General features: G+C 36.1%; 1 protein-coding gene across 2 annotated transcripts; it reads right to left on the reverse strand.

Annotated features, from left to right (window-relative positions):
• Window positions 1-527: 527 nt before the first annotated feature.
• Window positions 528-9,332, reverse strand: LOC149848612 (uncharacterized). Of its 2 annotated transcripts, XM_090011918.1 has the most exons (4): window positions 8,830-9,332; window positions 2,812-2,895; window positions 2,344-2,433; window positions 528-970 (listed from the first exon to the last, which is right to left on the reverse strand). In XM_090011918.1, the coding sequence occupies exons 1-4, from the start codon at window positions 9,247-9,249 to the stop codon at window positions 707-709; spliced, it is 858 nt and encodes a 285-aa protein (XP_089868044.1). In that variant the 5' UTR covers window positions 9,250-9,332; the 3' UTR covers window positions 528-706. The 2 variants fall into 2 exon arrangements, with proteins under 2 accessions (XP_089868044.1, XP_089868053.1); XM_090011927.1 differs by lacking the exon at window positions 2,344-2,433.
• Window positions 9,333-12,733: the final 3,401 nt, after the last annotated feature.

The raw sequence follows: 12,733 nt of genomic DNA on the forward strand, positions 1-12,733 counted from the left end.
GAAACATGATAGTAGGATTAGCAGAGTTGCACCATATTGAGCCAAGACTTTGTCCCCCACCACAGTAGGAAATATTGTGATATTTGTCACTAAATTGCAAAAACAAACAAATTTCTGCCACCTGTTTTACACATTTAATATATCGTCATATATTGAAAGTATCACCGTTATAATCCTTTAAATTAATATTTTACGGTTTTATCCCAATATTTATGTTTTCATCAGCAAAACCGAGAGAAAGAAAATGTACAATTTATCGGCAAAATCCAGATTTTGGCCATAACAGCACATTAAAGCTGTTGGTTTGGTGGGTTACCATTACCAGCATTGAGATGGGTGTGTCAACTACCTAGTACTTTCTCGGTATGTCCCTGGTGCAGGAAGGATTGAACCCTGTCTAATGGACTCCAGACAAGCCTCCAGCCGAGTTTTGTGTGGGTGTGAAAAGTATCTATATTTATTGAATCTCACCTGAATTGCTCCATTTGTCCTCTTGAAAAGGGAGAGAGAGAGAGAGAGAACTGCAGTTTCATGTAATCAGAACATTATCATAGAGAAATGAACAAATGCAGCCTCCATGTAATCAGAACATTATCATAGCAAAGCTACAACAAAATTTGAACCACTGTTGACCAAAACACAAAAAGACCTACAACCCTTTCCTTGCTTGAATTGAGAACAATAAGAAGCTAATGGTTGAATGAGACTATGATGACACTGGTGTGGAACCAGATTCTACCTCCGATTCAAACGGAATTGGCTTGGTTGGGGCAGGTAATCGGCCAATGCTATCGACTTTATCACGCTGTTTGGGTGGCGGTCTTGCTGGTCTTGGTAACAGCCTTCCCTTCTTCTCAAACCACTCTGGCTTGAGCAATGCGCGCAAGCCCAACTTGTTGTAGTAAACCCTCCTCACCGACCCGCCTGTTGCTTCTACTGCTTCCTTTGCCCTAGCTGTCACCCTTGATACCTGAATGCATTGCATATAATAAGAAAACAAGCAAGACACTCTAGCAACTCAGTTACCCCAAGTGTTGTCCATTTCTAAAAGGATGGTACCTTGATTTTATCATGATTGATCATTCAAATACTCATAATACAGAGTTTCTATCAGCACATTAAACTATAGTATCTTTAGATGGCAACTTTTTCTGTTACCAGGTCATGCTTTAAATTGAGAATTTTGATTTTCAATGATCTGGAACAGGGAAACTATAAGTAGAAAATAACTTTGATAAACGTGTGCATGTGCATGCATGCCCATGAATTAAAGTAACGGTTTTCAACTTCTGACGTTAAGCTAAAGAACAGAGTAGGATACATTAAATAAAATTTTGTGCAGTTAAATGTACTTGGAACCAATATATAGAAATGAGTTTCAAAAAGCAAGGTGTAATCCGACATAATCAGTAATCTGCCCAAATGACAAAAAAAAAAAAAAACGTGATCAACAAAAGTAGCAGGTAGTAATAGTGAAGCCGGGTGATAGCCCCTGTTCGATCCGAACTGAGACCCCTAGTCATATGCCATGAATCCCACCACAAATGATGGCATTTCAGGCCCCAACCCAAAGAGTGTAAACAAAGTGTGTGTGTGTGTGTATATATATATATATATATATATATATATATATATATATATATATATATATAAACTGAAATACCTATCAGGGGTATTTCAGTCTATTGACATGTGTAATAGGTGTCGACCCACTAGTGGCTGACACGGAAAATAGTTTTTATTGCTTTTTATTTTTATTTTTTATTATTGTACTTTATAGCTTTTGGGTCAGTCCAACTAGTTGTTGGACTGCTCCCAACGGCTATATATTTATAGTCGTTGGGGCTGGTCCAATGACTAGTTGGATCAGCCCATTTGGGTCCTCTTGTGCCTATTTAAAGGCACTCTCCTCCTCGTATTGCTTAAGCTTTTCTAAGCATTTTCCAAGTGAAAAATATTTATTTATTTTATGTGTTGTGCTTGCCCATAATAGTGGCTCTTGTGTGCACTTGTGCTTTTGTGATTGTTCTCATTTGGTAATTGTATTGTCCCTTGGTGGACTAGTGCTTGTGCACTCTTTATTGTATTCTTGTTAGCCCTTGGTGGGTTTTCTATTGTATTTCCGCTTGCTTCATTACAAAGAGGAGGGCAAAGCTCTAATCCATTCTGAATGAAAATCATGCTGAACAAATTTGAGCATTTGTACTTTCATTAAACCCATGTCATTGACATGTTCATCATTTTAACAGATCATCAGTTAATTTTCCCACTCAGATATCTAAAATGTTGTGTATATTTCTCAATTATAGAGAGTTGAAGGCTCAGTCGTTTAAATCTGCTAACCTCAAGATGAATTGGCCACTTGATCTGTTCAGCACCACGTCCCATCAATCTTACACCATCTTTAATTTGCTTGCCGATGGCACCAGTATCCTGCATGTGCAGATATTTAGATGTATATTATCTACCTATGTCACAGGGACATGGCATTTTTGGCAGTGTCCCTGATGACACACATGGACATGCAGATACAGACACTGAAACGTACAGTCTTTATTCTAATATTATTTTGATATTTTTTAATGTTTTTTAACATTTTTTAACATTTTCAATAAAAAACATATTTTATATTAAAAACAAAAACAGTTTTTATTAAAAAATTTCATGTCCTCATGTCCTGTTTTCCCAAAAAAAAAAATTGAACTTGCGAGTTAAACCCACATCACACATCCTTGTATGTGCGTATCTTTGTGACCTAGCTTTCCAGACAATAAATTTGATGCAGAAAGTTAAGAGAGGGAGCATCCATACCTTCAGCGTTTTAATTGTTATCAATTCTGAGGAGTCTATCTTGCCAGCATTTATTAGATATGCAATCTTTCCCAAGCCCACTGGCTGTTCTTAGAGCAGAAGAAAAATAAACCATATTAGAAATGTCTGCCGTAAATATAAGGCAAGAAACCACAACATAATTCAGCCTCCTGTAAGATGAATGCACAAAATAAACAGAGAAGTAATCTGGAACTATGGAATCTTCTGATAACCAGATAGATAAAGCAGTGACAAGCCCAAGTTGGCAGACAACAAAAGATTGACAATTTGGGCCCATGTTTCACCAAGTTGACACGGAAAACAGAAACATAGAGCCCAGCTCCATTACCACATATGGAAAATGATTCACATGACTAGACCCAAATTATGATTATTGAGCTACTAAGCTTCCTCATGGTTCGGTTATGACACTAGTCATCCACAGTTGCACACAACTCTTAGTACTAATTCTTCTACTCATAAGATGCAGCCCTCATTAAAAATTCAGACAACAATAGATGTAGTTGCAGGACACACAACATGGTGCAAGCACATAATCCTAATAATCTTGATAACATCACTCGGTCCTGCATATGCTACTCAGTGATAGGTCCATTCCAAGATGATAACCTAGTGAAAGCATCATTTCGAAGGATGGATCAAAAAACAAAAAACATTAAATAGAGAAAAAGAAGAAAAAGATTGAACAGTGAACAGATTTTTATGTCAAATATGAGCATTGATTTGAGCGGAAGTTTTCAATGATACAGACAATAATGATAATGTGAGCAATTAAAAAAATAGTGATGTAAATAGTGCACAGAAATGTGACCCATTATGTCCTTTTCTCCTCGAAAATAAATTAGAAAGAAAAATCAGATTAGGCACAAAAAGAAAAGAGGACTGATAAAAAAGAATGCAGTACAAAAGGAGACTTCAAGGCATAAGACACAGTATAAGGATCAAACATAGGACAGAAACAAGGTAAAGGATAGTGAAACCTGCTCATTACAGCGAGGTATACTGCTGTAATCCAATGAAGAACGAAAGAATATCACTGTAGGGAGTTCCACAACCAATTGATTAATTATCTTTAAGAGAGTGGATACTGAGTATTAGACTATATCACTATTGAGATCACAGTACTTGGTCAATCCATGTAAATGTAATAGCACATGTACACTAGTTTAACTCACATAAACAGCATCAACTATATATATAGTATTTGCTTTCCTTACAAGAAGCATGGTTTCAGCACAGGCAAAGGCCAAATCAAAGCATCAAGAAAGAAAATATGCAACTAGAATCTAGATCAATAGTTTGGAAGCACATTTTTGCCAAGCCTTACTCAGAAATGAATCTTAAGCTGCTTTATTCAAGATGAGACCACCTTGCATAACAAATAACAGTAGGATGATATTTAAGGCAAAAAAAGAAAAGGATGATCATACTTTCTTTCAAGCTAAATCACAAAGTCTTATAAAATAGTTGTATCAACTTAAATTATCCAACAGTGAACTTAATACAGCTATTGAAAATAGGATAATCTAAACTTCATATTTTACTCCAATAATTTTAAAATGAATTTGTGATATATAACGAACGACATGTTGCCTTTGTCAAATTTCCATCATTTTAATGAAGTGCCAAACTATTTTTTGGTGCATGTGTTCATTATACAGATTGTCATGACATTCTTCATAACAAGTGAACTTGCTGCTTGTGACATCCGGCTTCATATCAACTGATGTTCCTATAGGATTACTAGGTGGAATTTACTGTTAATTGCTTCATTTTTTCTAGTTGATATTTCCTAGATTGGTTCTTGAATCTTAATGTAACATCCATGCTTTTTGCAAACTCAAGCCTCCCATGGAATGACTTACTCTCAACTTGATCAAAGAAAACAACCAAGAAAAGGTGAGGAAGGTAACCAGATTTAGCTTCAAGAGCTCAAACTGAGTACCAATTTGCACTACTGGAGAAACTCAACCACCTTATGCAAATAATATTGATAAATATAAAGAGAACTTGTACATTAGCTCCTCACTTCTAGTTTCAAATTCAATGGTAGATCTTCCATGTTAATCATGCCTAACAACTCTAAGCAAATGAACAGATTATTGGACAACCAAATGACACTATAAATATATAAGGAAGAGTATTTAAAATTTTCCTAAAAACTAAACTATAAGTTAACTCTATAGCTCACCATGTTTCTGTTATCTATTTATTCATTATTAATATTATCACTAATAGCATTAGCTTCTGTTTAGCAATAATCCTGTTTGATCCTAAGGGGAGTCACCAGCCGCATCACCATGATGTCCAACCCCAACCATGTTCCAACCAATGAATAAAACTCAATCTCACCACAACATATTTTAACGAGCTAGAGAAGATAGTACTTTAGTACTCATTGCCACAACCGTTCATCAAAGGGCTTAGAACTTCACCTACCTAGAAAAGAAAAGGCAAGACAAACAAGAAGGGACTTGTTAACTGTATGTAGACACCAGAGGCAAACCGGTACCCAAAGAATTAATGTATGATGAATCAAGGAACCGGATTGAAGAATCTTATGATCAATTAGGATAGGGTACTGCTAGGGATAATCAAGAGTTTCAACACATCTTGGTTTTATTTTGTCTAAGTTTAGGATTGATTTTGATCTAGATAAGATAGTTTCCTAATTAAAATTAGAAGTAGTTACAGTCTTGCAGATGAATTTCTTATATTATACAGGACTCTTCACTAGAGTTGGATTATAGAATAAATGTATTTTTTCTCCTTCTTGCAGATTCAAGAGGCCTCTATGTTGGATGCAGCACAACGGAAGCTAAGGTAAATGGTGATAAAAACCGGGAAAGGAAGTGCAGTTAGGCTGTTCATCTCTTGGGAATTGGAATTGCCTCAAAGAGAGCTTTTGTACTGTATATTTTTCTGCTTGCTTCAATCTTCTAAGAGGTTTTTCTCTTTATATAGTCATCCTCCTCTCTTTGGCTAACCATAATCCCAGGTGAAATGACCCATCCCTATTTTTCTCATCATTCAAACAACCAGCCTCATCTAACTAAATTAAACAAGAAAAATGTATAATGAATAGGTAAATGCAAGAGATAAACCTTAAAAAAAAGTTAGGATAAAAACTTAATTAAACTTGAAGTAAACTTTGGCAAATTAGTAGGTCTGGCTAGCCCACATGGTTAAAGATAAGAGCGCTACTTTTTTTTTCTGTGCGGACCATGGATAAGGCTCCATGGTCACATTGCCCTACATCCTATGACCAAAAATCTCCCATGTGGGTCGAATCACAATATAGTGGTTAGCTCCCATTATTTAGAACTTTCAAATTCAAATCTGATTATGAGGCTATCAGAACCAGATTATCATTAAGAGATCATTAATATTAGGAAGATAAAAATTCATCCTAACATGGCTAATCACACAGTTCTTAACTCCGATTCACATGGAGGTATCGACTCCAATTCTCATGGAGTTCTCAACTCTAATTTTATTAACCGCTGTTGATATTTTTAGCTTCAAACATTTAGTGAAGTGATTTCTCCAAATGATAAAAAATAATAATGCATGCAAAAAATATATATTCTGAGCTATGTGGCATGTTTCCAAATTTTCTTAACAAAAATGTTAAAACATCATACTTATCACATTCATGCTTTCCGAAAAAACCAAATTAAAATTATTTTCCTCCTGTCCCTTTAAATAAATTTGCAAATATTTCAATAATATTATCCTAGTACCGGCAAATTCACAATAAAAGAAAAAAAAAACACATTTAACATAAGGGGATGTTTTCTTGTCCTTTACCAATCAATTATATTCATCTAGACCACTTTTCATCCACAATAATACACATCAATTTATTGCTCCCACTAATCATCAAAGTGGTCAAACATATAAATAACCATAATAATCAACACATTTAGCCATTAAATTTGCATAAGAAAAAGTCATCCTATACAAAAAAAAAATCACATTTTTCATACATTCAAATAAAATACAATATTAACATTGATGAGTAAAACCATCAACATTAATTCATAAAGCTTGTCTATGACAATACTTATTGAAAATAAAACTAAATAAAGAGTTCAAATGTAACCTTTTTCTCAAAGAATTTGACTTCAAAATCATTTCTGACCAGGGCTGAAATGAACACCTGATTTCATCTCATGAACGGAACAAATAGAACATTGATCATAATACGATGTTGCCTAGTACATCAAGTTTATAGGATTCAACACCTAAGACATCACAATAGGTGTTATTGCCCATATAAACACGATGCTATTCATGCTGGTATTCTTGCATGTCCACCATACCATCTTTACTTTTGGCAATATGTCGAGTTGCACCTGAATCTGTCCACCAATCTAAAAGGTCATGATCCGCAAAGTGGCACGCCGATATTGTGTAGATGACATCACACTTCTCATTACTTCATTTCCACAGTTGTGATTGTTGTTGGAATTGTTACCTTTGTCATCTAAGCTTCAACAATATCTTTTCATATGTCCAAGTTTTTCATCCTCCTTGACAATATAAAAAACCTACTTACACAAAAGCCTCTAATGGGCAAAATACAATAAGCCACAAGGGCTAGCACAAACAACTCACAAAGAGTATTAGAGAGAGAGAGAGAACACACAAAATATAAAGAATAATTTATATTGAAATGCTTGAAACAAACATGAATTGAGAGAAGGGGAGATCCCCCTTATATACAAGAGAAGGGCTCTCATAGAGCTGTTGGGAGCTCCCAACAGCTATTTTTTGTCAAAAGACCAAATAGCCCTTTCAAAAAGGGAAAAAGAAAAAGAAAATAAAAGACAAATGTACCCATAATGGGTACAGCCTATTACAAAGACTGGAAAGACCAAAATACCCCTAATGGGTATAACCAATTACAATAATATACAAAAAAATAAAATATATATACATATAAATATGTATATATATGTACAAACCTAATAAAGTTAAACTATATATATATATATATTAACATCCTCCCTCAAATTGACGGTGAGATCACCGAAAAATTGCCTAGAAGGAGAAACAGGGAGACGACAACGTTTTGGTGAAGAAGTCTGCAAGTTGATAATCTGACGTAACATTCAGAAGTTCAATAGTGCCCTTTAGAAATTTGTCGCAAACATAACGGCAGTCCATCTCAATGTGTTTTGTCCGTTTATGAAAGGTTGGTTGCTGGCAATGTAGATTGCACTTTTATTGTCACAAGAAAGGAAAATCCCTTAGAAGATCAAGTAAGCAGAAAATATACATCACAAAAATCTCTCTATGGGATATTCCTATTCCCATGAGATCACCAGCCTAACCGCACTTCCTTTTCCAATTTTTATCACTATTATCCCTAGCTTCTGTGCGCTACACCCAACAGAATGTTAAAATTTTGATCTAGATAAGATAATTTCCATAACTAAAATAGAAGTAGTTACAATCTTACAGATGAATGTCGTATATTATGTAGGACTCTTCAGTACAAAAGAGGCTATAATATTTTATGCAAGATAGAGTTGGATCATAGAACAAAAGTGTTTTTTATCCATCTTCCTGATTCAAGAAGCCACTATTCCTTGTGGACCCAATCTCGCAATGATCCATTTCTATAAATCTCCAAAGCTATAGATCACTCAGAGAATATACAAGAAAAAAACTAAACGAGCAAGCAAACACAAAAGAATGAAGTGGCCACAACGTGCCTCCATTGCAACAATCAAGACTGAAAACACTCAACCCATCCCATAAAAGCAACTACTATCTCTAAGCCAAGAATATTCAAAATGAAGCATCTCAACTAAAAAAAGCTAGAAAACGAAGGAATCCATGACAAAAGAAAACCAAAGATGGCACCTTTGAGCAGAACGCCGAATAGGTAAAATCTATAACGTATGAAAAAATTCGAAAACCAACGAGGAACATAGCTAAAAAACGAAAAATTCACACCAAGAAGGGAAGGGAGGGGAAAGGCCGTGCCTGAAACGTCAAGCTGAACGGGTTCTTGAATCCCCTCTTGGGCAGCCTCCTCCGCAGCGGCGTCTGCCCGCCTTCGAACCCGAACTTCATCGTCCCCCTCGCCTTCTGTCCCTTGTGCCCCCTGCCCGCCGTCTTCCCCTTCCCCGACCCTATCCCTCTGCCCTTCCTCGTCTTCTTCTTTCTTGACCCTTTGTTGTCCCTGAGATCGTTGAGGCTCAGGAGGCTGCTGTAGGCCCTAAATCCACCTCCAAAAGGATTTGGGATAGTGGGTATCGGCGAAGAGGAAGGGATTCCATTGTTGGTCGCCGGTATGATGCTGGTTTCTGCTCTAAACTTCAATGAACAAAAAGAAGAAGAAGAAGAAGAGGAAGCAGAGGAATTGATGAAGAGGCGGAATGTGGGTGATAGTCTCCTCCACATTCCTTCAGATTTCTTTTGGGACTTTGGGAGTTCACAGAGATCGGAGAGCCAACAACAATTTGGTTTTGGGGAGAGAGAGTCAGAGAGAGAGAGAGAGAGATCTTTAGTTTAGGGTTGACAACGGGTCCGATATGGTTCATGTTGGAGTTTATCCATGTTTACATGATATTACGATATTTTTAATATATAAAATATTTGCCAAAAACGTGTTATTTAAAAGATATGATGATTTATCGATATTGTTAACACAATAAAAATGTTTTTTGATATTTCATATTATTTTGTATTTTATATGTACTTTAACATTTTATAAATTTATATATGTCGATACTTTCCTGATATTTTTGTTGAAAACCCGCATTTTCTAATATGGGTTGGTATTTGGTCATGACAATATGAGGTCCAATTTCTCAAAAGAAAAAAAAAGACAACATGAGGTACAAATGTCTCTAGAACACATAGGCACATGTTGTTTTGATCCAATCAGACCTCATGGATGGATTCATCACGGTCCAAATGCTAGAAACCAATTTAGGTGCCATGAAATATCAAAACCTTGTGGGCCATTGATTTTTTAAAATCTTTTAACTAAACTTAATATTTAGTTTCTACTAAACTTAATATTTAGATCACATTTGGATGATCAGACACACAAAAAAATAAAAAAATATTACATTTTTCATTAAAGGATTCCTTACCAAAGAGGGTAGCAAACATTACCCCGTATCCAAATCCATATATTTGTGATAATCGAGTGCAAGTTGGATATGGGTGAGATTTCAGTACTATCTGCTTGATGAATGGAAACCATGAATATCAACAGATATCTTTAATTTAAGGTTAGCAATGGGTCGGACATAGGTCATTTTGTGGTTGATCCACATTTGTATGGATCCAACTGTTTATGATCAGGTGGAAATTAATATAGGTTGGTTACAATCCAATCCCATTTGAGACCACTTTGACTTTGGTTGCAGGTGGATCAGAGATAGCTGGAGCTTTGATTCAAACCCAACATGTTTTTTCATATTCGAATCCTTAAGATTTGAATGTGCATTTGGATGGACTTAATTATTTTTGGATTTGGGTCGGTATTTTAAGATAATTATCTCAGGTTTGGATTAAAATCTGATCAGATTGCATTTTTTTACATTTAAAAAACTTGTTTCTTTTGTTTTTTAGGCAACTTTTTTTTATTACATAGATTGGAGGCCTGGTTATGCTGGTCAACGGTCGGGATCCATTCAGCCTAAATCTCTGTAGGCATCCCCTCATCTCCCAAGGAACGAAGCTTCTGCTTTACCTTACGAAAGGGATGTCCACCCGGGAATTCGAAGTCAGGCTGGGTGAGTCCATCCTATCCATGAGGTTCAGACCATGTACCTAGAGGCGTGGTTCTGTGTTCGGAGCCGAACACTTACTGGGCCTCCCTCTTTGATAGGGGAGGGCTCCCCCTTTTTTTATAGGAGGGTCAGCTACTACATGGCTCCCCCTTAGGGATGTCAACGGGTCGGATATAGGCATTACCGAGTCCAACTTATTGGATTTGACCTAATTGGATTCGGAGTCAGATGGGAAAAAGACAAAACTGAATCCGGATCTGACTAGTCCAGAACCCGATATTTATACTTAATCGGATTTGGATTTGGATTTCAATAAAAAATTAACATTGAATCTGAATCTGTTTTTTATCGGATCCAAATTTAGCTAGAATCCGACTTTCCGGATTGAGATTCGGGTCGGATATGAGGTTACATCCCACCCATTGACATCCCTACTCCTCCCTGGTGGTTTTGCCCTGATCACTGAATCTTCTCACATGTGCCCCACGAACATAATTTTTACAAACTATGTGTGGAGTAAAGAACCATTTGACCGTTTAGCACAAATTTTTTTGCAGCAATTTTTTTGTTAAGTTTTATTAAAAAAAAAATGTGATTTACATGAATACCTAACGTATGATGAATTTACACTTAGTCCCCCCCTTGAGGCTATTTAAGATAATTATTCTATTTTTACATAAATTGATTGGTTAACTGCTTTATTTATTTATTTATAATGTAAAGAGACCGCACTCGGCACGAAGACCTGGCCGCATTGGCTCAACCTGTCATACCTACGGTCATCTTGTCAGCAGCGTAAAACTCCGAGGCTAGGACTCCTGTCCTGGTGGCCTATGCTGCGTGTTGGCTTGCCTAGACAGGCAATGCCATGGGAATTGAACCTTGACTGCCCGTCTAGTAGCTAAGGCACCCTCTCATTTATTTTTTGGCAACAAAAGGGAGGGTGCCTTAACCCCTAACTGATTCTCATTAGAAAAATTGCTCTCAACATGTATATGGTGTGCACGATGCTAACTTTTATTCTTTCTTATTTTTTGAGTTTTTTTTTTTTTAAGTATAACAAAGTATGAAACAAATATTTTTTTGATTACTAACCCTCAAAGCGAAGGAAAACCCCGGGTGAGGCCCGACGACAACCCTGACTTACGCGGCCCACCTCTTAAGCTGTGGACCTCCAACTCAACACCTTGACAACCCTCCCACGGGCCGCACCGGCGACCCCCACAGTGACAAGTATGAAACAAATCTATAAATGACGTGTATAGAACTGCACATTCATGTCATTAAAAAATATATACATATATCAATATTTTGCACAAGGTTGCCAATGATCATCCATCTTCAAGTAGTAATAAAGTTGTACAAAATATATATACAAATATTTTTCAAAGACTAGACCAAGTCATGTTTTTTTTATTAAAAAATATGATCCAAGTTATGATTCCTACCAAATTGACCATGTTAATATAGTTTACTAAGTGAGCCAAACAAACATAATAGAGGGTGTTCAAGCTTTGCTTGCTTTTGTGGTGAGCCAAGCCAAGCTTGAGCTAATTATGGCAAGCTTAGTTAAGCAATTTTTTTTTTTTTTTTGAAAAATGGTAGAATTGGGCCTCTAGACCTACTATATTAAGCTCAAACTAACCCATTTATAGAATAAATAATTGTTTCAAAGCTGTAAACAATAGGATCTGAACTCTTAAGCTTCTTATTTGCAAACAAATGCTTTAGCCCTCTACACTATGATATAAAATATGTTTATTACTCGTCAAAGAGCTTATATATATATATATAAGCCCTTTCTAATCCGATTTGGATCTTAGTCAAATTGGAACTCAGATTCTAATGCAAAATTCAATACAGAGTTCGGATCCGATTGTTAACCGGATCTAAATTTAGCTACCGAATCTGATTAATCGGGTCTGATGTCTAGTAACTCTGATAGGGTCGCCAATAGTGTCAATAATGTTACCCCAAGACCATATCCGATAATTAAAATAATGTTTTTCTATCATTTTTACATTGAAAAGTTATGGATCTTAATTGGAACTCGGGTCGAGCCACGGTGTGGTATGAAATTTTACAAACCATACCTGGCTCTATATATTAATTGTACCCTTCAGGTCGCACCCGGATACTAA

This window comes from Nuphar pumila, chromosome 1, assembly GCF_984573655.1.
Source record: "Nuphar pumila chromosome 1, dmNupPumi1.hap1.1, whole genome shotgun sequence".
Classification (NCBI taxonomy): domain Eukaryota; kingdom Viridiplantae; phylum Streptophyta; class Magnoliopsida; order Nymphaeales; family Nymphaeaceae; genus Nuphar; species Nuphar pumila.

Coding starts and splice junctions, on each gene's coding strand:
- LOC149848612 (XM_090011918.1), bottom strand. CDS start 9,249: ATGTGGAGGAGACTATCACCCACATTCCGCCTCTTCATCAATTCCTCT. Junction 2,896..8,829: donor CGTTCAGCTTGACGTTTCAG/GCACGGCCTTTC, acceptor CTCTAAGAACAG/CCAGTGGGCTTGGGAAAGAT. Junction 2,434..2,811: donor TAACAATTAAAACGCTGAAG/GTATGGATGCTC, acceptor CTGCACATGCAG/GATACTGGTGCCATCGGCAA.